Source organism: Dendrobium catenatum, unplaced genomic scaffold, assembly GCF_001605985.2.
Source record: "Dendrobium catenatum unplaced genomic scaffold, ASM160598v2 fragScaff_scaffold_1022, whole genome shotgun sequence".
NCBI lineage: Eukaryota > Viridiplantae > Streptophyta > Magnoliopsida > Asparagales > Orchidaceae > Dendrobium > Dendrobium catenatum.
In genome coordinates, this window is record NW_021319484.1 from 2,661,007 (window position 1) to 2,688,903 (window position 27,897).

At 32.8% G+C, this 27,897-nt stretch overlaps 2 protein-coding genes across 2 annotated transcripts; both read left to right on the plus strand.

Moving 5' to 3' along the window:
• The first annotated feature begins 1,444 nt into the window (after positions 1 to 1,444).
• LOC110107696 (RING-H2 finger protein ATL58-like) lies at positions 1,445 to 4,986 on the plus strand. The gene is made up of 3 exons (XM_020838034.2): positions 1,445 to 1,886; positions 2,780 to 2,877; positions 4,250 to 4,986. Exons 1-3 carry the CDS (start codon positions 1,725 to 1,727, stop codon positions 4,581 to 4,583), a joined length of 594 nt encoding a protein of 197 aa, XP_020693693.1. The 5' UTR covers positions 1,445 to 1,724; the 3' UTR covers positions 4,584 to 4,986.
• Positions 4,987 to 20,514: 15,528 nt separating this feature from the next.
• On the plus strand, positions 20,515 to 22,758 carry LOC110107700 (protein-ribulosamine 3-kinase, chloroplastic). The gene is made up of 3 exons (XM_020838038.2): positions 20,515 to 20,696; positions 21,463 to 21,539; positions 22,342 to 22,758. Exons 1-3 carry the CDS (start codon positions 20,576 to 20,578, stop codon positions 22,486 to 22,488), a joined length of 345 nt encoding a protein of 114 aa, XP_020693697.1. The 5' UTR covers positions 20,515 to 20,575; the 3' UTR covers positions 22,489 to 22,758.
• The last annotated feature ends 5,139 nt before the right edge of the window (positions 22,759 to 27,897 follow it).

Below are 27,897 nucleotides of genomic sequence, written 5' to 3' on the forward strand. Positions count from 1 at the left end.
TTAAATGATAACCATGAAATAAAATGTGACAAAAAGGGAGGAAATCTTTTAAATGATACACTTAGATAAGTAAGCACGTTAAAGCTAATAGGAGAAGAGACTATTGAAATAACAATATATAAATTGATAAATATTCACTAAATATAAGTATTTGTTCTTTCAACCAAAAAGGTCATCATAATCTATCAACATGGAAAAGTTTTTTCTTAGAGCAAAAAATGTGGGGAGATCAGCCTTGGCAACAACCAAAAAGGTCATTTGTGTAGATAAGGTGAGAAACATTCATGCTGTCATTTTTCATGATACGAAAGTTTCTCATAGTCATCCCAATCTATAGGGAAGAAAATAGGTCCATTGTAACTGTGTAAAGGTACCCATCGTTGATTGTTCGGGTGGTGATGAGCCGATTGGGCAAAGCCCATGTCTCTGGTTCGAATCTCTTGGCAAGCAGTGAAAGCCTTAAGTGTTGGCTCGTGTAAATTGGTGTGGGTTGCATGCTAGGTCAACCGAGATTTTCACTTGCCTAAGAAAAATACTTCCTCGTCACAAAAAAAAATTATGTGTAAAGGAAAGTAGATAATATATACTCTTATGTGATACCTATTCTCAAAGTGAAATAGCATTTAAGTTCTCTATTAAGGATAATATAGAAGGGCATATGAGTGATACATACTACTATCATGTTCACAAATTGTTGTGGGATGCATTTTTACATGAGCTAATAGAGGATAGCCAACTTGTTGATAGGGGTGTTAATTTCGGGTCACGGGTCGGGTTCAGGTCGAATCAGGAACTAATTTGGCACTATTCAGGTCAACATGAACCCGACCCATTTTTGCAAACAGGTCGATTTTTTCGGAACCGAACCGGACCCGCTTCAGGTCCGGGTCAACCCGACACGACCCAAATGACCAGGGGCCGACCAAAAATTGCTAATTTTTTTGGTCAAAAAATGGGTCAATCTCCAATTTTTCAGTGAAAAATGGGTCAATCTCTACTTTTTAGGTCAAAACGGGTTTTCGGATAAAAAACAAATCAATTTTGAGTTTTTGGGTCAACTCAAACCGATCCAATTTTCAAAACGGATCGATTTGTTGAATCCGAATCCGACTCGTTTGGAGTCTGGGTTGACCTTGATCGAGAATTTGAATAATGTTCTCTAAACAAGAATTGATCATCAATTTGGCAATTTTTAAATTTCTCATTCTCATTTCTGTGATGTGATCGCCTGATCGGACCTATTCTTCTTCCTCAGTTCCTACTTATTTTGTCTCAACAATTATTACGTCCTCTGACCGGACGCAGAGGAACGTCCGGTCGGAGGTCAAATCCTGTCAAAAAACGAGTTGTACCGAGCAAATACCGAGCAATACCAAACAATAATGAGGAATACCATCATTTGAAGGACAGAATCTCCTTTTTTTGCCTTTTTCCTCCCGTTAAAACAAGCATTCAAAGATCCCTCTCTGAGAGAATCAAAAGCAAGAGTTCCCTCTCGCTCTCTCTCTCCCGCGGCGATCCCAGTATCAATATCTGCTTACTTTGCCATTGCCCAAAGCAATTCCGGAATTTTAAGCGATGGGTATTACTCATGGCCCGAGCCCTCGCCGCTTATCCCGAATCCAAGCCCTCATCGTCGTCCTCGACTGCGGCGGCGAGTGAAGGAATTGGGAGACGAAACATTGTAGAAAAGAGGGACCTTTGCAGCATTGCAGAAAGGCAGAATGATGGGCTCGGGGTTGAATATTGTCACCACGGTGATAGGGTTCGGGATGAGCGCTGCCTTCATCGTCTTCATCTGCGCACGCCTGATCTGCGGTCGGAATCGCTCTTCCGACGCTCAGTCTACGGCTTTTGAGATTCAGTTCCGCTCTGATCATGGCCTGGTGCGCTTTTTATCTTCTGCTTATCAATTGGTTTTTCTTGAATTGAAGAGTTTCGATTTGGGAAATTTATTGAGGTATTTGAAATGGGCGAAGGTTACTACTATGCGAATCCTTGGCAGTGTGTTTTGGAGTGTAATTAGGGTATATTCTCATGCTTCAACAGTTCTTTTTCAGTTTAAGCATAATCTTAAAAAAAAAAACTGAATTTGTAAGAGATTTATGTCTATTTGACCATGACCTGTATTAAAGAAATGGGGATTTACAACAAACTTGTAAATTTGACAGCTAGTAAAAAGTTTCTCTTCAATTGTTAAGATCTTTTTTCCTGAGTGATCTAACGACTAAACAATTCAAAGCAAATGAACATGTGAATTTATTCTTTGCCTATTGCCAATTTTTTCAATGTAGCTCATTGTAATTAAAAATGCAAGAACCTAGTAATCCTTCAATCATGAATCAATAGTGCATTTTGGCAAGCCATCCCTGCTATATTAGTTTTGTGCACAATTTTACTTGTAATCTTTGTCCAGAAACTGGCTTATTGTTGACTAATTCTATTTCAAATCTTTCCAGTTAGTTTGGGTAAACTTTTGGTGGAGCTACCTAAGCATGTTTCATCTTTGTATGGTCATACATTAAAGCAGGAAATCTCAATAAATTATGTTCCTATTAGTTTCAATCTGAAAAAAACAGCTTTAGGTTGATTTAGGTTTAGGCTTCATTTGGGACGGCTTTCTTACTGCTTCTTAAAGCTGCTTTCTACTAAAAAAATTTAGCTTTAAGAAACAGTAAGAAAGCCGTCCCAAACGAAGCCTTAGTCGAGCAATTAGAAGTTTTTTACAGGACCTATACAATAATACCTGATCTTTTGGTGCTAACCATATATTTGGCAGCCAGAGCATGTGATTCATGGTCTAGAACCAGTTGTCGTGGCAGCAATTCCTACGATGAAGTATTGCCGTGAGGCTTCCCACTCAAAGGAAGATACCCAGTAAGTGCAACCTCTTTGGTGTTCTATGTTCTTATTGTGATTTGCACTTTCTACTCAAGGAAATTTTTTTAAGTTACTTAACTTTGGGGAAAAAAAAAGTATTATGTATGTGTCAACATATGACAGAAAATGCATAAATGTATAAATGTTGTAAACTTAAGTTTTCTTAAGAAAATTTATCAATGGTGATTTTTCTTTTTCTGTTATATTCTTCCATCTTTGAGCTTGTCTTTTACATTTATATATTTATCTTTCATATCCTAATGAGGATATCCTGAAACTTTTGTCCCTTTAACTTGCTTTGATTTTTCTTCACAATTGAATTTATTGTTAGTGTTCAGTTACATTTTTTGGTTGTTTATTGTTGCTCAACTCATCGATCGCGCATTCGCGCCCTGAACATCGTAAGGTGCAATCTGTTTGGAATAATTTGAAAATGTTTTTAATTGATTGTTTGATTGTAAAATATCAGTAGATTTGTTCACCTGCATGATTAGACATTAGATAGAATTCTTGAATAACAAAGCATCTGCATTTCTCCATAATTTTTGGAATCAAGTGCTGATTCGAGTAGATTGGCAAAATTAGTATCATTTTACTTCTATAGCTACTGAGCTACTTGGTTTGATTGGCCCTGATGCAAACTTTCTGTCATATTATGATGAGAAATTGGTGATTCCTTTGTAACATCCACCTTCTTGATATCTGAAGCCCTGGAACAACTTTGGAGGAAATGAGAGGTGCAGGTTTTTCTTGTTATATGCGCCTGTGAAGAAGTTTTGTGCTGTGTAAACATCAAATGAAAAAGTCACGGGGAAAATGTTAACAAATTGGAAATGGCTTATTATTTGATGTCCTGGTTTGAATCTCTACCCAGACCATAACCCTGTTATTGTATCTGACTGATTTTTGGTTACTGCAAGTCTGCAACCAATCGTCAAATCTCATGTATGATATCCATATTGCATAATTGTTGCTCCTAAAACCCTTTAACATTGTTTAATTGAAGCAAAACTATCATCTGGAACTAAATTGACAGTATCCAAATCTGTGTAATATTCATTTTCTAGTCGAAATATCATTGACTTAGGTTTCGTTTGGGACGACTTTCTTACTGCTTCTTAAAATAGCTTTTTAGTACAAGTATTAAAATTGTTGAACTAAAAAGCTGCTTTAAGAAGCTGTAAGAATGCAGTCCCAAACAAAGCCTAAATGGCATGATTCTAGCATGTAAATGTTGCAGCTCAAGGCTCATTTTTAGTGATGCTTGGATTGATTCCCAATTCTAAAATCAGTAGAAAAGAAAAAACTTGGATAAGTTTTGCTGAATATGAATGTTTAAACTGATTTACTCTCTTTTTTTCTCAATTAGATGTTCGATATGCTTGGGGGAATACCAAGACAAGGAGGTGCTTCGAGTAATGCCTACTTGTCATCATAAGTTCCATCTGATTTGTATAGATTTATGGCTGCAGAAGCACTCAACATGTCCTATCTGTCGTTTTCCATTAAACAAACATGAAGCGAGATTAGAATCTCCCTTAGCAAGTTCGCTACAAGTTCATGGGGCGGAGTATACCAACAATCATACTTGGCTTCATCCCTTCCATCAACATTCAGGAAGCAGTAGCAGTAACCAAGAAATTCATGAAACTCTATCTACAGTATTTGGAGATCCTTATGCAGAACATGAGAGTGGTACATAGTGAAGTTGGGAGATATAGAAAGAAGCTCAGGAAGTTTTCTTCTTCTTGTAGAGGAGAACCACAATGGAATAACAAGAACCTCGTTTCTGTACTTCTGAGAAGTTGCAAAGAAGTTGAACAGTGCTGCTAAGGAATCTGACTTGTTCCAAAGATTGGTTTTCAGATCATTTTCTTAAGCTTTTAAAAAGACGTTATAGGTTCAAATTATATCAAAAAAAAACTTTTGTTTGAACAACTTTGATCTTTTAATGGATTGTTTTGGCAGGCTGCAAATAATGTTCTTCTCAGCAGAATGTCTTCACAATGGATGTCAAACTGTTCACTATGTAATTTGTCAAAATGTTTGTGAAGACTCAAAGTTGTAAGGATTTCAAATCAGTCATATAAAGGTACAATCACTCAATGTTGCCAATGTGTGGAAATCATATTTATGAATCTGATCACTCTCCTTGCTCCAGAATTTCATGCAAGTGGCAGTGAGAAAAATCATTTTACAGAGATCAGCTTTATAAAAACATACTGATGCCTTAAATTGGATTAGGCGCTCTTTCTGTCATTGAGTTGTCTTACATAATGCAAGATTGAGGCTTCATTTGGGATGGCTTTCTTATTGCTTCTTAAAGCTACTTTCTAGTACAAAAAGAAGCTGCTTTAAAAAAGCAGAAAGAAAGTCGTCCCAAATGAAGTCTGAATTAGAGGTAATTTACTCATATTAGCTGTGCAATTTATTTTGAATGGTTGATATTGAATCCATTAAAATTTTCAAAACTATTTTGTCATTAAGGGTATTAAATAAAAAATATAGATACTTTGATTTAATTTATATTAGTATGAGAATAAAAATCTTTAGATTTATTTTAAAATTAATGTTGTATATATAGAATTTGTATTGCATTCCTATCAAAATAAATTTTTAAATTCATTTTATTATAAATCATATAGAATATTTTGTCACAATTTTTTTTATATTCAATCCTTGCCATACATAGCACTCCAAATCTTTTTTTATAAAGGTTGAACATGCTTTATTCTCTTATCTATTAAATGAAATCAATATTATGATATTGCTTTTTCTTTCTATGTTTTATAAAAAAAAAATTTACATACATATATGTATTTTCATATCTAAATGTAAAATGTTAATTTCATATTATAGTAAATGACATAAAAATATTATTAATATTAAATTATTTAAAGAATAATATATATTAAAATGATATTTAAATAAATATAAAAATTTAATGTTATATATATATATAATTTTATGCAATGTATATAAATTCACCTAAAAAATATTAGTTTAGATGGTGGTCTAACATATTAAGAGGTTTATAAAGGGGGTGGAAGGATTTGAGAGAGATAGAGGATAGGTCATAGAGACATCTAATTATTATATTTCTATCAATTAATCTCTTTCTTTTTTTGTTTCTTTATATTAATTAATACTAACCTACTTTTTATTTTTCACCTATTATTTTCTGCAGTTATTCTAAAGCATTTTCTGTAGTTACTGTTTATTGTTAAGGGAGAGTTCAAGCTATCAGTTCACATTGCTTTTAACTGCCGCTAGCTAAAGCGGTTTGTTTAGGCTTCATTTGGGACGGTAGTTTAGTTTTTTAGTACAAAAACTTTTAAAATTTAAAAATATATATATACTAAAAAATTGCTTCAAAAAATAATAAGGAAACCATCCCAAATGAAATCAAAGCCTTCGGTTGGGACAATTTTCTTATTGTTTCATAAATTGGTGTAGAAAATAGCCTTCTAGTACAAAATTATTTTGAAAACAATAAAAAAGTTATGGTTAAATAGAAATTGTGGTGGTAGACTTAAAAACAAAACAGTAAAAAAATTATCCCAAACAAAATATTAGTAACATTTGAGAACAAAAATCTAATTTTTTTTTTTTAGTATTTTAAATATCCTAATTTGGCTAATTTTAGAATGCACTGGAAACTTCATGTTGTCATAGCCATCATAGACACCTATTGTCGCCCATCTTAGAAGTCGTTGACTGCCGCCATCATTGTTTATTGTCGACAGTAACTGTCACTGTAATAGCTCACTACCGTCGACAACCACCACCATAGTTGTCGTCCACCATCAACTTCACAGCCAACCGCTATCATCGGTATCATCATTGTTACTTGCTACCTTTACTAACCACTATTTCCATCATTCATAGTTAACCTTGTGGTTGCCATTCTGGTTTGCTATGAACCTTGTCACTACAATGTCTTTGGGCTTCCTTATCATGCTTTACTTTGAATTAATTTTACTTCAAACCATAGGAAAATAAATTTTTTGCAGTCAACCTTTCACATTTTGCCTCTCTCTAAATTGGAGCGGGGGGGGGGGGGCTTGAGATTTAAGAGAGCTCATAGGCTTGAAATATCTTAGACCTCAACCTGAGCACCACTGTCAGACCACGACCATCAAATTGTTGTTCAACTACAATTAAATCACCCCTCAATTGATGTTATTGAACCACCTTCACGTTATCATAATCATCATATCATCCCTGTTACAACCCAACCTAATAAGACTCACATACATAACTAGTCATACCTATTGAATTGAGACAAGCTAGCCTAAGATCTAGGTTTTGGGAGCTTTTAAGATTTCATTTAAAATTAAATAGACTATAGAGCTTCAAATTAACTTCAATGGGAAGAATAAAATAAAATCATCCACAAATTTCTTTTCATTTGTCATCAAAATGTATTTGCAACAAACTCTACAACCCACAATATATGGATACATATCGTAAATAAATAAATAAATGAATAGCAATGACTGCACCCAAAAAAAGGAAAATACCTATATAAATTTAGAGAAATTAGAACTTGAGACCATAGGTACTCAATCAACTCATTTCTTTTCCTCTAATATGAAGCATAATGCATAATATATGTGAGTTAACATAGCTCAATATGTCGCACTTACTGATCTAAATTTTCAATAATACACTGATTATGCATTTAATAGAATGTAAATATAGTTTATAAGAAATTTATTATATTGAACATAATATAAATTGCATTTAACTAAAATAAAATAAATTGTGCATGTAAGTAAATAAATAAATACATCATTTATTAGAGCATAAAGTAATAAATTTTTCCAGGCCCTTATACCTCCCATCGATATCAGAATTCAAACATTTTGTGATTCCATATACTAGCATATCAAAAAATAAACTCTTATGACTCCTTTTGCATTCAACAACACCAGAACTTTCATCACATATTAGATATCAACATGATCACACATTTATTAGATAAACATATATATCATCATATTGAAATAAAAGAAATATAAATAAATCAATTTTTAAATTTAATATAATGCTTTATCGACAGTTAATAGAATTAACCACTAAGAAGAATTTCATAGCTACAGAATATCACTAGAATACTAAATATTGTTTAGAATATTATTTTGAAGCTTTAATTATACTGCAACATGATTCTCTGGGTCAAATTATTTTTAAGTTAAATAAAATCACACGTTTTTCAAATTACTCGATGCAAATTTTCCATAAAATATATAAATATCTAAAATGATTGATTCTGTAATATACATAAAAATATAAGAGGGAAATTTTGAGTGTACAATTATTTTCATTTTTTACACCATAAAATTATAAATTTAATAAAGAAATTTTAAAAAATTATATATTTTGAAAACTGAGATAGACATAATATAACCTGTCGTAATCCGGACAATTTTTAGAACGGGACCAACATAAAAAAAAAGGATTGAAGAAGACCAAAACCTAGCTTTCTCTCTCTAAAAATTCTTCTCCCTCTCTCTAGCCAACTGCATAAGAGGGAAGAAATAGCTTTCATAAAATAAAAAGAGCAGAAAATAATATTTTATAAAATCTTAACTAGGCGACATGACAATCAACCCTACCGCATCGCAGTGTTACTCCCAATGCCGCAATTTGAAATTATTTTGGCAAAAAAGATAGATAACTAAATGTCACAGCGCTGCAACGCCTAGGGAATTTTTTTTTCATACAGATAATTGTTACCCACCGCCATCATTAAACCATCAATGTTACCAAAATGCCACCATTGGACCACCACCCCCTAATTAACACCGTTGGACTACCATCACTTACTCATAATCGTTAGAAAGTCTTACATCGCATACCAACTCTATGATATTTACTGTCAGCTCCACATACTCTTATAACTTGTTTTCCAATTTTAGGATAGGCAAACCTTTGTAACTAACATCTATATAATGGAATCATCTTAGTAGGGGTGTCAATAAATGATATGATCCGTTCGAACTCGAAAAATTCATATTTGGGTTGATATGATCATTTTTTTTTGGGGTTCGAGTTAGAAATCTTAACCGATTAATTATTTAGGTCAGGTTCAAGTTGAATTCAAAAACTAAAATTGGCCTTATTATTATTCGAATTAAGGTTAAATGCCAAGTTCAAGTTAAAAGGGATGTACTCGGGTTACATGAATTATATTGAACTATAAAAAATTTTAAAATCTTTTTGATATATGGGTCAATTGTGTAAGATTTGGGTTAGTTTGGTTCGATTCAAGTTGGGTTTGGGTCAAACATTTTGACCTATATGATAAATGGGTTGGGTTCAAGTCAAGTATGTTTTTTAGTCATGTCAATTTTGGGTTAGACTTGAACCCTATTCACCAATCTGAATTGACATCCCCATATTTTAGCTGGGCCAAGCCTTGTGATTCTTACCATTTCAATATTTTATGTATAAAAACTCTATTGTTACTTCTCACTTGTGCCCTTGTCATTTATCTATTTATGTGTTAGATTTTTGTATAAAATTAGGATGTAAAATTATCTCATTTGCTGTCATAACTTTACTAACACTCAACAAAAACACACCTTGTGAATAAAGTTGAAAGAATGAGATTTGGTGAATTTTTTTTTTAATTTTTTTATGAATTTTTTTATTTTTAAATACTTTATTTTAAAATTTAATTTTATTATAAGACATATGTCTCTCATTCTAACATATAGTGATTAATATTAACCTATGGAGATCTAGATATAAATTTTTTTAGAATAATTATATAAATAACACTTAAATTTTAGCCATTTATAAAGCAAATATCATTATACTTAGATTTTTGAAAATTTTATTTAAATATCAAAATTTAAATCTAATTACCTTTTCTATTAATTTGTTTATGGCACATATATACGTACGTGTATATATATATATATATATATATATATATATAATTCTGCATGGTAAATATGTAATTTATTTTTCAAAATCTGGGTGGCTTAGAGCCGGTCCGGTGACTGGACGTAGCTCTACGTCCGGTCACCACTGAGTTACCCAGTATTTGATGTTGGGGGTCCGTTTGTTGACCTCGATTTCGGCTCGATCGTATTCGAGCACTTTTGATCGGTTTAATTGAACTCCGTCGAGCCCAATTCGAACTCGAATCGACCCGACTCGAGCCGGATCAGACTCACATGCGTTCAATTAGACTCGATTAATTTGTTTTTGTCGCGTCGTACTTGATTTAAGTTGAATTGATATTTACTTTGGACCCAATTTTGTTCAACCATTTTTTTTATTGAGCTGGCTCGAGCCCGAATTAACTTAAATTGAGCGAAATTCAGACTCAAGCCCAACTCGAGCTTAGCCAAATTTAGCCTGATTCAACCCAATTTGGTCTTACCAAAAAAAAAATCATTTGACTTTTTTAAGTTATTTGAATTTTTTTTCCTAAATCTAGTAATGGCGTCGACGGCTACGATCAGATGAGATCGTCGTTTCAGCCCGTATCCCGTATCTCAGGGATCTTCTGTGACGGAGGCAGACATCGGGCAGATATGAGAGCTGCTTATGGTATTTTCGAAGGCTGGGGGCACGAAGATGTCGTTTGGCGGGCTTCCTCCCTTGGCAATGGACTCGATTTACTCGAGATGAAGGCGCCCTCTCTCGGGAGCTCTCTTCTCTCGAACTCTCTCTCTCGCTCACGCCCTCTCCTTCTCAATCTTCCGCCCCTTTTGAGCTGAGTGCTCCCTCTGAAATCCCCCAGCTCCCGTCCGACACCAGCCGACACCAGCCCCCTTCGCGCGACGGAAGTCCCTCTCGACCTCGCTTTCTCCGATCGGTGTTCAAGCAGGAGGTTAAATCCCCTGCTAGCTCTCCCGTCTTGAACCCGAAGCCAGGTCCAACGACCCGATCGCGCCCCTGCACCTGGACCCGACGTCTCTCCCGCCTCGGCTCTGTGTTCCGGTCCGACCTCCCGACGGCAGCCACCCGATCGTTCCAGCTTCGCACGCCTGGACCACGCCCGACGCCAGCTCTAGTGATCCCGACGTCGTTCTCTACAAAAACCCGATCCCTCACTGTGAGTATTTCTCCTTTTCTTCTCCTTCTTATCTTCACCTCTTCTTCTTCTTCTTCTTCTTCTTCTTGTTTCCTCCCAAGCTTCCTCTTCCTTGAGCTTTACTTTATTTCTCATTTAGGATGTGATATATAAAACTGATTTTGGCTAAGTTAATTGTAGAATGAAACTCATGGTGTGTATGTCATCACACCATTGATTCTTTTGATTGCTAGATGAATGTATACACTCTAGATTTCTTGATAGTTGGAGTAGTTGATTTTGGTGCCATGTGATGGCTTGTTCATTTCCCCTTTAGGATGATTAGCAATGGGAAGCTCATGTATTTGATTCATGCTACTTGTCTTAGAAATTTTAGGTGTGCGCGGTAGCAAGTCTTAAAACCTATTACTTCCTTTCTAAAAAAAAGGTGCATGTAAAATGTTCGGTGAAATGTCTTTAAGATAGTTTTGATGACTTATGATTGGAGACTTATGAAACATGAGAACTAAAGGTTGAAAGAACTCCTTCTTTGCATTCCCCTTTGTTTTGTTTTAACATTTCCATGCTTGTCAAGTTTCCTTTAAAGTTTCTTTAATAAAGATCTCAATGCCTCTTTGCCATTAACGCTTTTTTTGATGAGAGGTTTTGTCGATGCCCTTTTCTTGAGCTTATGTTGAATGGCAAGCCTAAGCTAGCATATCACATTTATCTTTGATTGCTAATTTAATGTGTTGATTTTTTTTTATATATATATAACTTTCATAAGTAAGTGTCATGTGGATAATGGGAATGACTATACCTTCGCCAACTTATGGTTGAAATGATTGGTTTAATGATGCATCTCTTGTCATTTTCTTGTTATTTCATGTAGTTAGACTTATTTGATTATCAAATGGAATCTTAATGATCATGGTTATTGTTAACCATGAGAGATTTTGCAAGGTAGGGACATATCGATTCATGACTACTTGAAAGATGAGTTTATTTGTTTATTGTATATGTGAAACCGACGCTTTATCATTACTTATTCTATCCGATAAATAATTTAGAATCCTATGTTTAGATTGTTGGAGATCATGAGAAAGCTATGTTAATTGTCAATATTTTGCACCTAAAATATTTATTGTTTCACTTAAAAAATGCACGTGTAAGCTCACTTGAAAGAAAATTCGTTGGGCCACCTCATATTAGAGATCTACCTTTCTTTTTTATTATTATTATGAATCGCGCCATGTGGAACGTCCTTTAGAGATATTTTCTATGTATAAATTGTTAAAGGCCATGGGAGATTATGTTGTTCCTTACCAAAACATGCATGCAAGATGATTGGTAACTTTGACTAAATCTTGAAAGTGTTTCGATTCCATGTATACATTTGATACCATAGGTTCGTCGATTCGTTCTAAATTTAATAAATATGTCCGCATCATAAACTTTTTTTAAGATTAGAGAATTTTATATGCATGGATCTCTTTTTATTTGTGATTTGGGCAAGTGGGTGAATATAACTAACTTTAAAAGAGTTTTTTTTTTGTTTCTTAGTGATAATTTTTCTTTTATAATATTTGATATCAACATTGTAGTGCATTTCATAAATTTTGATCAAAGGGTAATGTTGAACAAGCATAGTTTTATCTTCTTCAAGTATCTTAATTTAGTATTGAAGTCACTGTCTTTGTGGGGTAGACATAGGTGGGAAGTATGCTTATTTCTTATTGTTCTTATTTGCCATGAACGCTTCCACCATTGAAAGCCTCGTGAAGTATAAGTAGTTTGACATGGAGATTGATGTTTTAGCCTTATGTTTGGTTATGTTGTAAGAGTTTTGTTGGAAGCGAGTAAATCGATTTTTGCCGCTTCTTTCTCATGGGATATTTTAGAAGAGTAATCACACGTTTTTTTTTTTTTTTTTTTTTTTTTTTTTTTTTTTTTTTTACTTATAAGCATTTGTAAGTTTTCTTGTAAACGTCTTTTAAAAAATATTGGAATGTTGGCACTAAGTTCCTGTAGATAAAGGTGTAGATGCATGTGGGGATCCATAGACTTTACATAGAAGGTATTACCCAAATATTTTGAATTATTTTAAGCTTTTGCAAGGTTTAATTATATGTGTTGATGTCTCTTATAGAGAAGGTTTATGCGTGGCACGTGATTACATTATAATGTCTTTAGTAGAGTAATGTGAAGTGCTTAGCATACATCTTATAATTCCACTCGCAACATTCTGAAGCATCTTTTTCTAGGCACCCATGACCTTTTATAGTGAAAGATTTTACACAGTGACTTGGAGTATTTCTTTTGTGACATGTTTAAAAATGAAGGTTTTTTTTTATTTATTTATTTTATTTGTCCTTTAATTTAAAAAAAAAAAAAAGAAAGATGAATGTTTGAGGTGTTTTAGAGAGCTTTGTGAGTTGTTTTTGTTTAGAGTATTTTATGAGATATTTCCCTTTGTTTTTATTGAAGTCTTCTTATGAGTCGCTTTATCGCCGATTTGGGAAGTTATTCCCGATTGAAAGATGTCTTGTTTTGCTTTGATTGGAGTAGTTTATTAGTGGCTTTGAATTTATTTTAAAAGGATTTTATTCGACGAATGTAGTGGATGCTTTACAACGAGGAGTTTTATAAAACTTTCTTGTTGTAAAGTTTTGTATTTTCATACCCCACTCCAAATGAGAGGAGGCATTTGATTTGTGGGTGGTTGGGTAGAATTTAGTGTCAAAAATAGATTTTTTTGGAAGAAGATTTTCGTAGGGTTTTGGGCCAAACTAAAGGAGAAGTTTTAGTAGATAGCCTGTGTAAAATTTTGTGTGGCATTCAATTTAGAGATTTTCCTAAAGTCTTTTGATATTTCTAATTTGGGAGTCTGCTTAGCATAGTAAAGATCCCTTAGTAGTTTTGTAGAATGGGGTAGTGTTTAATATGCAAGTTGTCTTGTTAGTGATCCTTACTAATTTGTTAGAAGACAAGTGTTAAAAAAAAAACAAAGAAAAGAGATTTTAGTAGTTAACTTCTAGGGGGGAATTTAGTAGTAGTCCATTTGGAAGTTCTTGTAAGTCTTTTTGAGATCTATAGGATGAATTTCGGAATTTGAAGTATTAGAGAGCTTTAGGTAGGAAGGTCTCTAGTACCCTTTGGGAAGAAGGATAGTTCTTAATTATTTGAATTAGATCCCTTTAGTGTGAGCTTCTAAGAGAAGAAACATAGAATTTTGGAAGAAAATACAAAACAAAAGAGACTCTTATTTTGGATTTAGAGTTAAGAATGCACATCCCCTTAGTTAATGTAGGATTTGTTTAGAATGTGTTGGTTAGTAGAGTTGGGTTCGTATCAAGTGCCTCATTTGGAGTGGGAACAGCAAAGGGTATTGTTGATATAATAGGATGCACTTGACTTCTACGAAGTGTATCCAATAACAACAGTGCCTACACCCCTTTTCGTAATCGATTTTCGTTCTTTTTTTATTCTTCGCATTTAGTCGTCTTTTGCTTAGCTTTGTTAGTTTTCTTCACTGTTTCTTCTGTGTCTTGGCACCGCACACCTACAAACCGGACTCTCTCTAATCTTATCTTCTATTGGAGCTACTCCAACCTTTTCACGTATATGCTCATTTCGTCCTATCTCTAAGGGTAAAGCCACTCATCCACCTGAGCATCCTCATCTCTGCCACACTTAACTTAGTATTATGCTTCTCTTTTAAAGGCCAACATTCGGCACCATAAAGCATTGCAGGCCTCACTACCATCTTATAGAATTTTCCCTTAAGTTTGAGGGGTACATTTCTATCACACAACAAGCCCGATGCATTCCTTCATTCTGAGGAATAACTGCGAAAAAAATGGGGGAAGAAAAAAAGGCTAATATGTAAAACCCGCCATTTCACTAGGAGTTTATTGTGGTTCCCATTTTCTATTATTCTTGTGGTGGTTTTTTTTTGTCACCCTGCTCCAGCATTTTTTGCCTCCTTTGGTTTCTTTATATTATCAATGGCAGCTGCGAATCCTAAGGTTGGCTTATTCTATTCCAGTATGTTGTAATTGCGACTCCTGAAGGCATCTTCTGTTGTCAGTTGTGATATTGTTTTTCAGGACTTGTGTGTGCGCAGCTATTATGTTAGGATATTTTCCTTTCTTTAGTGTCCACATCTTCTATGAGTTTTCTAATTGTATAGAATTTTAAAGGATTTTTTATTATTATAAGGTTTTTAGCCTTGTAAAAAAAACTTAAAATATTTAAGTTATGAATTAAGTTATCGTTGGATGAGCAATTCCTTTATTCATTATTTTCAGTAGAAAATCATTGAGTTTTATCGGAGTTGATTTCTTTTGTATTTTCTGCTTTCATCGAATATACCAAATAACTTATAACGATTAATAGATTGTGACCTATGAATTTTATTTGATTTTTTCATTATTTTGTGCTTTCCACAACAGATTTGAGTTAAAAATCTTAGATCCTAAAATATCTTATATCAAATTTGATATTAAAGCTTAATGTTGCTTCTAGACATAATACTTAATAATTGGGTCAGAGAACAAAATAAGAAAAATATGTAATTTAAAATAAATCAATTTAGCTATGATTCTAGACAATTTTAATATGACTTTTATGAGGTTAAGAATTATATTCTTATATTTAATGGGATTTATGTTGAGATATTTTTGAATTGGATAGATAATTTAGAGAAAATTTTCTGAAGATATAATATGTTTGATTCTCAAATATTTGAATTTTCTATCACAAAAATAATAGGACATGACTAATTATTTTGGTGAACTGTTGGTGATAAAATAAAATCTTTATGATTAGGATGAAACATAAACTTTAAATATTATATTTGTCATTTGGTGATTCTAGAGACCAATTGAGTGATCATATCAAGAACTTTAAATAAGGTTACTAATATGTTTGAATATTTTTATACGGTTTAATGGTCTTGTATTCAAATATTATTTGTTTTTTTATTATTATGTTATTAATTTCTGTTTCATTATATATTTTAGGCAATATATTTAACATGAAGTAAGCTACAATTCATTAAAAACAATAAATAAGGTTATATGCGGGGCTTTAGAATTTGCTACTATGTTTGATATTTTTATGTTAAATGTAGTAGAATATCATATAAAGCTCCTCAAACACATAACAACTCAAGTATTTAATATGATCAAATCTGATATTGTTGAAGAAATTATAGTTTATGAATATTCTTTAAAGATATTAGATTAAAAATAGATTTATAGTTATAATATGATTCTACATCTAATTTTGTTAGATTTGAACATGCATAATTTGTTATGATATGATTATACATCAAAATTATTTTTTTATCTATGAGTTACGCTGGTATTGATTTTATTTATGGTTCTTGGCTTCGTAACTTTCATATTTATCAAAAGAATCTTATTGAGAAAATAAACATACATCAATACACTCATAGATTTGTTAATGTTAATTTCCTTAAAAATACTTACAAATTTATAACCCATATATTTGATCAAATCCAAGGGTATATTATTCATCACGATTGACCTTTAAATCAGTTAGATATTTTTTTAAGTGGTTGTCCATCTATGTGATAGATATATGATACTTGTGTTGTTGGTTAATTGTCCAAATAAATAAATAAATAAATATAAATCTTAAGTCCAATTTGTTAGCTACTTCTCTTGGATTTACTTTTGTTGTATTAGGAAGCATATAAGTAGTTTAGCATCACATCATATTACATGATTCATTTGTTATATTTATGAAGCATTCATAAGAAACATAATATTAATTCTGAAAATGTCTACTTCAATTGGGAAGAGATGCCATATAAAATTATGACGTGATATACATAGACATATGATATTTGTGTGTTTTGCTAATTATCAAAAGAAAAATTTTATGGAACCTAATAGATATAAATTATAAGTTTATTTTGTTCTAGGATTTATTTATAGTGTATTAGGAAGCATATAAGTGGCTAGCATATAAAAAAATAATAATAAAGTGGCTGGCATCATATCATATTGCATTATCAATTAGTCATACGATGAATTATATGAAAGTATTCACATCAAACATATTATTAATTATGGAAATTATAATTCTAGCAATTATAATTCTACTTCAACTAAGAACAACAGATATATGGAATTCAAAAGGGTTGATAAGATGATGGTCCATTCAAAGTCGGGATTTCCTTTAGAAGCCCCCAAGAAATTAATTGTAAGAAAAAAGAAACCATATGAAGTATTGAAATCCCAAAAATTCAGGCATCAATTTGATTTTAATATTTTCTGATTTAACTTTCTTATAAATCATCAAACATTTCCTCAAATACTTCTCTCTTTTCCTCATTCGTATTCACATCCAACACAGTGTGCACAATTTTTATATTTTCATTTTCTTCTTATTCCTAAAGCTATTATCGGAGATGGAATCATATTCTCTATTGATGTTAGTTATCAAAGATACCTTATAAGATGGGAAGATAGAATAAAAACCTGATGATTCATCGATTTTCTACAAGAATTAGGGTAGTTATATTCATATTTGCTTGATAAATATCAAATGAACAATTCATCTTAGCCAAAGTTTCCCAAACCAAATAGAAATGATGTACTGTTTCTCAGTCAATTACTTGGTGGCTCGTATGTTGATTTATACTTGTGGTTTATGGTTCAAATCAAACTTCAACTATTATTCTCGCATATTCTCGCCTTTATTTCCCTTTTATCTTCTGTATGGGAATTGTGAATTGTATAGGTGTCTTCGGTACAAAGTTCATCGTGCAGAATTCTTGAGTCATCCTATTGTTTATGCTCATACGAAATGCATATTATAGGATATCTTCCCAATTGGGGAATAGCTGATGCAGGACCATGTAAATGAAATGCACTTTAACTCATATGGATGTTGCACAACTTATGATTAGAATAATTCTAGAATAAAAATTACTAGCGAATTCAAACAATGAATCAAAACGATTAGTGGTTATCCGCTTAGGCTAAATCACATTGTGAGAGCTTTGAAAACTTTCAAAATAAATAGAAAACAACACAATGAATAATAGTAGCTTTCAAAATAATCCCTAGTATAACAATGAGAATTGAAAAGCATAGAGGTGCGCTCAAATCCTACGTTTACTAAGCTTAAGCAAGAGCAATGCGGAGGAGCTCGTCGTGACTGCAATCAAATCAAGAAGAGTTAGACTAAAAGGGATAAGATGCAAGTAGGGAGAGAAACCTTCATCAAGGGGTAGTAGAGATCCTCCACTCAATGCCTTCGAAGTGTTCGTCAATAGCCTCTACCAAATAGATCAACGTTCGCTCCAAGTAATCCTCGACGGTGAGATCATCCCTTGGATTCACATCGAAGAAAGTAGATTATAGGATGTCGACGAAGCCGTCTTCGTCCCAAGTTATGCCGTAATCAGTTTCCGGATCCGCCATTCATGGGCGTCGGATGCTAAATCTCCTTTTCCTTGTTAGGGTTCTTAAAGATGATCGAAGAGAAAGAAGTTTCTCTTCCTATCGCAAGAGAAGAGAGCCAGCACCAAAAATCTGAAATTTGTTTCAGATTTTGTAAAAGTGGAAAGCTAATTGAGAGAGAGAGAGGAGATTATAGGGAAGGAGGGAGAGATAGAGAGGAGGGGCGGCTAGAGAAAGAAGGGAGATCGAGGGGGCGGCGGGTAGAGGAGGGATGATGGGTTGATTTCCCAAATCAATTCCATAGGTTAAGGAATAATTTGAGGATTTATGGTAGTTGGGAAATTTCGGCCAAGTGGGGTGAGAAGGAATTCGAATTATTTCCAAGTGGGGTTGGAGAATTAGGAAACAAATCCTAATTGACTCCAATAGAGGGGCCGGCGGCAATGAGGGCTAGGGAGACAATTAATTGAGAGGATTTAAGGCTTCCAAAATTGATTTCTACTATTAGGAAATATTCTTTTAAGATCCAATTGAATTTAAAATTCAAATTAAACTTTTAATGAATACTTTCCTAAAATAGAAAAGTTAAATTAGGAAGGTTTTGAAATCAATTTAGAATTTATTTGAATTTCAAAATCCATCCCAATTTATCTACGGCCCAAATAGGAAACACAAGGTGGGATGGGTTGAAGATGGGCAAACCGGCGGCTAAGGATGTGTGGTCGGCGGCAATGCACGGGTGAGGGCTCCAGCCATGGGTTTGGGAGGAGAGGAAGGGCTCGGGTGGGGCTTGGCCGTGGGTTTGGGGGAGGAGGAAAAGGGGCTTGGGTGGGGCTGGGACCGTGGGAGTGAGAGGGGAGGAGGGGAGGAAGGGAGGAAGGGAGGAGAACCAAGAGCCACCGGTGATGACTGTTGGACACGACGGGTGGCCTCTCCTAAGCTCCACCAAGATCTCTAACTCTCTCTCTCTCAAGCTCTCTTAGAAGCTCCAAGAAGACAAGTGAAGGAAAATATCTCATAATCATTCATTCCCCAATAACATGAAAGAAGAGGCTATAAATAGCCAACTACAATAACTCAATGAAATAAAAGAAACTCTTGCCCTTTGGGCTTACATACGACGCTTCCCATTAAAGGGGTACAAACGGAAAACATAAAGATACTTAATAAATAAAATGCATGAATAATAAAATAACACATATGACTCAAAAATACAAAGACTCTTTGATAAACCTTCCACGATCTGATGTCCCCATCAATAGCAATGAGACTCTTTTTCTTTTTTTATTTTAGCCCCTCCCTCCACATTATGAATGAAAGTCCAATTACTCCTAAAAGGGGAATGCCAAAATGCTCAATAAAAAATCACTTTTTAACTTATACGACACGATTCCTGAATTCATTTCAATTTCAATCAATAAGCATCTTGAATTTCAGTTTTCTATTGCAAGATGTATAACTATTATTTGGGATTTGTGGGGAGGTTCCTTATGTTGTAATTTGCCTTCTATGTGAGAGATGGCTATAACTCAACTTCGGCCCCTATTGTGCTTTAATGAAAACATGCGCCGATCAGGATTCTGTTATGATATTTTTGTTTTGTTGTTGACTCTTTTATCAATTTTCTGAATTTATAAATAGGGGTTTCTTTGCATGTTTAAAAGAAAAAACTATTTGATTCTTAATAAAATTCTAGTTAGATATGCTATTCCTTCTATTTATGAGAGTTAATTTCTTGATCAAGTGAGAGATTTGAGATTTTTAGGAAAGGTTGTTTCATTGTAAAAGTGAGGCTTCACTCTTGATTTTGGTGAATTTTTACCTTATGTTTTTTTATTGTATTCTAATTTTAGTTTTTGGATTGATTGTGATATTGATTTCACTTAAATTTGATCCAATCTGATTTTTAATAAGTGCATGGATCCAAATTGTCATGTAGTTTTCATGATTCTGAATTTTCTTAAGAGCTGATTTCTTTCATAGTTTTGATTTTCATCAAAATTACTGAATAAATATTAAAACTTGAGAGTTTGTGACTTAAGAATTGTGTGTGCTTGTAGCATGATTTTTTACATCTCATAACAGATTTGCGTTAGAAAACCCCAGGCTCTAAAACATCCTGCATATTTATTGATTTTGCAGTCCATGATAATGAATACAAGACACTTTTCGATTCATTCTGTTTCAACTCTAAATTGCAGGTCGACAATTAACCAAGAATATGAAACCGCTTTTCGAAGGCATTGTTATTGAACCTTGCTTGCTTCACGGGGACCTCTGGAGTGGGAATATAAGCTCTGATAAGAATGGAGAACCCGTCATATTAGATCCAGCATGTTACTGTAAGTTTTGGTTCAAATATGTGATTACTTTTACTGTTAAGTTGCTCTAAGATGCATATAAAATTAAGAGAATAATAAACTTAGATAAAAGGCTGGAGTAGCATCGATTGAAGATAATGTAATTGAAAATAGAAAATATTTAGGATTTGCAACAAAATGTAGAAATTGTGCCCATTAAATATATAGATAAAATTAGCGTTAAAGGATTATGAAGGAAAAATGATTGACTTAAGGTTACATGAAGAGAATTTGTTTAAAATGATTTGAGAAGAATAAATTTAGTAATTTAAACAATGTAATACGAAAAATGGAATATGAGGATTCCCAATGCTGATCCGACGTAGTTGGGATAGAGCAATGATGGTAATGATAAAAAAAATAAACTTCTATAATGTTTTTTTTTTATTTTCTTTATGTAAAAATGTAAAATATCACTATGTGAAGACTAGTACTGTAATTAATTTTATGTACCAAGTAAGCATTAATACTTAGGTTGTATTCCCATTGATGTTAAAGATTTAGCGATCTATTTAGCAAAAAAAAAAACTTGATGGATATACGTTATAAACTTGTGTGAGATGAAGACACTGATCTTCAGATTTATAATGTTCAACATGTACAAACACATACGGATATTGAAGTCAAGTCATTGATATTTGTCTTTTGTGAAATTAACGACCTGCATTACTCAGCTGGTTAAATGCCTAGAGAAAGTAAGCTAGAAATTCTATTCGTGCTTTCTATGTTTTAATGTTCAAATCGACAGATGGGCACAATGAAGCTGAATTTGGAATGTCATGGTGTGCTGGATTTAGTGGATCATTTTACAATTCCTACTTTCAGGTATTATTTTATCTTACTATAAATCTTTTACTGCTTGGTTTGGTCACGTAAAACGGTTGCTTTCCGATGACTCGGTTAGGAAAGTAGATGTATGAGATTTGACTTATGTTAAGACAAGTAGAGGTTGACCTAAAAAGACTTGGTTATAAAATATTAGAAATAATCTTTCTTTATTAGATTTAGATGAGAAATTGACTCTTAACATGGAGAAATTATTTTGTGTGGACACCAGACCGTCCGGAGGCGAATCAGAGTGTGCCATGTCACCTGGTACACAGCCGCGATACACAAAAAAGGGGTGACATGGCGTGCTCTGATTCACCTCCGGATGGTGTCCGGTGTCCGCACAGAATAATTTTTCCTTTTTTTCTGTGCAAAATGGAGAAAAAGGATTTATGTAGCTGACCTCACATAGTGGGATAAAGGCTTACTATTGTTGTTTCATATTCTTTTGCATGGTTATGACAATCACTTGAAGGCTTCGTTTGGGATGGCTTCTTACTGTTGCTTTAAGAAACAGTAAGAAAATCATCAAAAAAAAAAAAGAAGAAAGTCATCCCAAACGAAGCAGAAGTCTGAACCCTCAAACTATGCTGTAATATTGTTGAATTTCATAATCATTTCTCTCAAACTTGATAATACCTACAGTTAAGAGCTGTCCAATACGCTGGATGAATCTCAGAAAGTAATTTTTGTAAAGAAAAATCAATAACCATCAGTTCTATTTTAGAAAAATGTACCAGTGCAACATTGTCAAGTCACTGTTTTCAAGCAACTTGGGATACTTTTTTGCATCCTGCAGGTGATGCCAAAACAGCCTGGTTTTGAAAATAGGAGGGACATCTACATGCTCTATCATTATCTGAATCACTACAATCTTTTTGGCTATGGCTACAGGTCGTCAGCTATGTCTATAATTGACAATTATCTTAGGATTTTGAAAGCTTGATTTGTTTCAGTTTGTTTTCCTTTTCATGTAAGCGAGATTAAGACTTCGTTTGGGATGACTTTCTTTCTGCTTCTTAAAGCAGCTTTTTAGTATAAAATTTTTAATTTTTATACTAGAAAGCTGCTTTATGAAGCAGTAATAAAGCCGTCCCAAACGAAACCTAAGTATAGACTACGGGTGTAGTGTGTCTTCTTGTCTAAAATATTGTCCATGACCATTCTCATCTATATCAATTTATTTGCTGCATGAAAACTTGGTAAATTTGAAGGATGAAGGTTTTGTTTGAGACGGTTTTCTTACTGCTTTTTGAAGTAATTTTTTGGTGCAAAAATTAAAATAAGAATAGTAAGAAAGCCATCCCAAAAGAAGTTGAAGACTTGGTGATGGAATGTTCAACTAAGAAGAAATCATGTAGAATCAAAGAAAGTGCTTATTAACACAAAACATGAAAGAATAGAAAAAAAAATTCTTAAGAAAATTGAACAAGTCACAAAGATGTTACATAGTTCAGAGATTAATCCTATTTTACATTTATGTCCAAATAACGCTGTCGTTGTCAGTTCTCAAGTCATGGATGAGAAAAATGGAGGGTTGCGTTAGGTAGTCGACAGCCAACAGAAAAATTGTCGAATAATAATGACATGAATCCCTTAATAAATTGTGTTAATGCTAGGGCGTCCCCTGGAAGCGACACGTTGTATGACCTGAATATAGTGACAAGTGTGCAATGGCCGCTAAATCAGCGCCCGCGTGCGGTGTTAAATAGGCAAGGGGAAGGACGGATGTGGGCAAAGAAGCTAGTCCATGAAATTAAAATTAGGATAGGAACTTGAAATATAGGTTCCCTTACAGAAAAATTAATGGAATTAATAGATATTATGATTCATAAGAAGTTAAATATTTTGTGTATTAATGAAACTAAATGGGTTGGAGAGAAGGCTAAGAAGATTGATAGTTTAGGATTTAAATTTTAGTATTCGGGTATGAGTCGTACTAGAAATGATGTATGTGTGATTATAGATAAGAGTTTGAAGAACAATGTTATAAAAATTAATAGAATTTGAGATAGAATTATAGTTTTAAAGATTGTTGTTGATGCTAAGATTGTTAATATTATAAATGCTTATGCTTCTCATGTAGGTTTGAATATGAGTTCAAAATTAAATTTTTAGAATGATTTAAAAAAATTAATACAAAAGATACCTCTTGAAGAAAGAGTTTTTATTGGAGGAGATTTAAACGGACATGCTAGTAGAGAGGTAGATGATTTTAAAAGCATTCATGGTGGCCATGGATTTGGTACGACAAATGAATGTGGCAAGACCATATTAGATTTTTTTTGTGGCAACCGATGTGGGATACTGTTATTGAGGTGTTATGATGTCAGTGCCAGTAGGCAAACGAGGTGGGATTTTTTTACCAAAGTGTTGTGATACCAGCGCTAGTGGACGATTGAGATAGGATTCTTTTATGCCTGCGCCAGTGGGTGCCGAGGTGAGATTTTGGTAATGAAGATATATACAAATTTAAGCTGGAAAGCTATTCTGATAATCATTATGAAATGTTTGTTTATAATTCAGTTAATTTTAGTATTTATTTAATTTTATTCAATTTCAATATTTGATTCAGTTCAATTTTCTTTTCTTTTGGTTTTAATTATTGATTTCTATTTTAGGCTACGATAACCTGCAAAGTCATGTTAGTCAATCCCTGCTTTTGCTTATGTTTTCAGGCCAGGGACAGGGTAAAGAGCTAGCAGAATGGTTTGGATATTATAATCCAATATGTGTTGTATGTATTGTACGTATATTTTGGTTAGTTTTGATTTTTGCAGGGTTGGCTTTATTTTGTTATCCCTTTTGTTGTCAAGCCCATTTGTAGATAACCTTCAGATTATATATATTTTGAATGATATATAAAAACTTATGTTGAGATACAGTAGTATTCTGCTTTATATTGCATTCAATAGTGGCTATGTGTTGTATATAAATTAGAAGGTTTGTTTTAGTACTTCTCTAATTAGATCTTGGGCTCTATTGTCATAATCGGGCATGGTATGACCTGCATGATATCGGGTCATTTCGGGTTGGGTTTTGACAGATGTTATCATCTACATATTCATGTAGTTTACTGATTGAGAGTTATATGGAGATGATTACTATGCCGACGAGTAAAAGGTAACGATTTGTTTACTGAGCCATGATTACTAATTTATTAATTTATTGATTACTGAAAAAATATCATGCATGCCAGAGCTCTTTATTTATTTAGTGAATTAATGGGATGCATTGATTTCATTGATTTATTATTATTGTACTACTTTATTGTTATAGTACTATTTCATTATTATGCTATAGATTTTATTATTATTGGTCTACTGTTGTTGATTCACTATAACTGTTAATGTTATTATTTAATGTTTAATGACTTACTATTATTGAGCTCGTGATTACTACTATTGAGCATGTTATGGAATATACTGATCTAATATAGAATAATTGAACATCATGTATATACCCTTATATGATTGTATGATAGTTTGATTTTACTAATTTATATGATTTTCTTATTGATTGGATAATACTACTGTGATGTATGATTTATAAGAATGATTGTTTGTTGCTTTATTATTTTGACATCCATAATGATTCACAAATTTATAGATTTTATTGTTTTTGTACTTCACTATTATATTGGCCTCCATATCATATTGGTTTACTAATTCACATATTTTATCGTATAGTATGTGTTTTATTATTTTTGTACATAGTCATGATTATATTGATGGTTCATATTATAAACTGAAAGATTACATGTATATTATTTATTTATAGTATTTTGATTTTAGTTGTATGATTTTTGTGACATGTTGGACTTTTTAGCTCATAATATGTGGTTTAAAATAATTTCAGTTAAAGGAAGAAGATCAGGAGTGCGTGACTGATTAGTTACACGATTCCTCTAGTTTTACTGTTATTTTGTTTCTTTTTATATTCTAGGTATTATTTTATACTCATGAGTAGAAAGATGGATTGTTATATTTATATGACTCATCGGAATTGTATATAATTTTTTGGAGCGACTTTCTTACTGTTTTTTAAAGTAATTTTTTGGTACAAAAGAAAATTTGTACTAACAAGTTATTTTAGAAAGTAGTAAGAAAGTGGTCCCACACGAAGGATGTGGCTTGGTTTATAATAGTTTTCTTACTGTTTTATTGCAGCCACAATTTTTGTTTGGCCGTTGTTTTTTCATTACTTATTATAAATTTTTGTGCTATGAAGCTACTTTCTACGACAACTTAAAAAAAAAAACTACTTTCCCCACAATAATTTTACAATCACTTAAAAAAAAAAGGCTAAAGCCGCCCCATCGACTCTAAAGGAGGATAAACGAGGCAAGAATGCACTTTTAGCACGTGGGAATTTAAAGTCAAAATTTATAAAACAATAATAATTAATAATTAATAAAATATATTTTAAATTGAAGTTAGCCCAAAGCTAAAGTAACCCTCACTTGTCTATACCATTCTTGTAGCCTGATTTGTTCTTATTCGATCAATTTTCATCACAAGATAAGTACTCTCATTAGAAGATGATATTAGTAGATGTGAGGCACAAATTGATATAATGTTAGAAGTTGGGTGATAGTTATCCATGATTGTTCAACTTGATCATTCTAATAATTATTGGGGAGATCAGGAGATTGAGCGATCGGGAAGATGCATGAGAGAAGCTGGCAGATAATGAGTGATATTTTTCAGTTTTTTGCGGATATTAGGCGACGGTTGACAAGCAACATTGAACTTGGTGACAATTGGCTTTGACATTGGTCAATGAATGGTGTAGATCTATGCTAACTATAGGAATCAACATTGGCCAATAGATGAGGTTGAGTGGTGATGATAATGTGCATCAACGACCGATGGTTCATGAAAATTTTAGAAGATTACCTATTTATTTATAATTTTGGCAAATCATGAAAATTTTAGAAGATATTTATTCTGTCAATTGAATTTTATAAATATTTATTTATGCATTTGAATATCTAATTAGGCTCACATATATTTAAGAAGAAACACTATGCCCCTCAATGCCTTAATGTAAAGCTAAAGCCTGGCTAGGGACGCTAATCCTGTAGATGATTCTGACGATTCAGTCTTATAAAGGACACCTTCTCGTGACAACAAAGCTGTAGTCAACACTACTCTACACTTCAAAAATTAATTTTAAAATAAAAAAAAAATCATTTGAACCTATTTTCATATCTACACAAATCAAATTTAAATTTAATAAAATATGATACATTTAACCAAATTTATAATCCATCCAATTATTTTTTTTACTTTACATAAATTTTTAAATAATTTTCTTAGCAATATAACATTTTTTATACATATATATAAGTCTATCTCATTACCTTTATTATTCAAGAAATTAAAAAAAAATATTTATACTATCTTTTTATTTTGTCCTTTGCAATTAGCCTTTTTATTAAACATAAATGAAGAATTTCAAAATATAAATACCAATAGTATTTATATAAATTAGCACACTTTAGTTCAAATAATATTTAAAAATGCTCACAATCATAACTATAAAAAAGGTTATGATGAAATATTATATATGAATTATGCGTCAGTTTGGGAATTAATTATTCTGTGTGGATGCCGAACGCCATCCAGAGACTAACTAAAATGCGCCATGCCATTCCTGTGCTCGGTATCGCAGCTCAATGTCGCTGACGTGAGGCATTCTGGTTAGTCTCCGGACGAAGTCCGGCCTCCACAAAGAATAATTTCTCCATTTTGAGATAGCTATTTGTTAGCTTTGCTTTTAAAAGCAACAATCATAATTTTATTTGTTTATTAATTTTTTTATATTTAAAAAAATTGTACTGTGAAGTAACCAGCTTTTAAACTCCGCAACAATTTACAATCATTTTTACAAAAGTTACAATAGTCCCCAACAAATCTTACATTATGATGAATTTAAATTTATAATATTTATTTTATAATTAGCATAATATAATTTTTGTATAAAATATTATTTATTAAATAAATCGCAATATAATTTATAACTTTTTCCACTCTAAAGCTCTATAAAAATTAAAAATATTATAAACTCAAACCTAAAATAATAATAAAATACGTAAAGCGTGTTGCACAGTCAGTACGGGCTTTACTTACACTCCACCACTCGGCCACTCATTCACTTCCCCTAAAAACCCTGCGAAATAGCCGAAATTACCATTAACCCCTCCATTAAACAAACCCCCACATCACACTCCCCTTTCCATCCCTTCAAAACCACACCACATAAATCCTTTTCACTCTCATTAATTAATTCCTCCCATAAAGATAAAAAATTCCACCAAATACATCTCCATTGCTCCCTCTCCCCTCCCCCC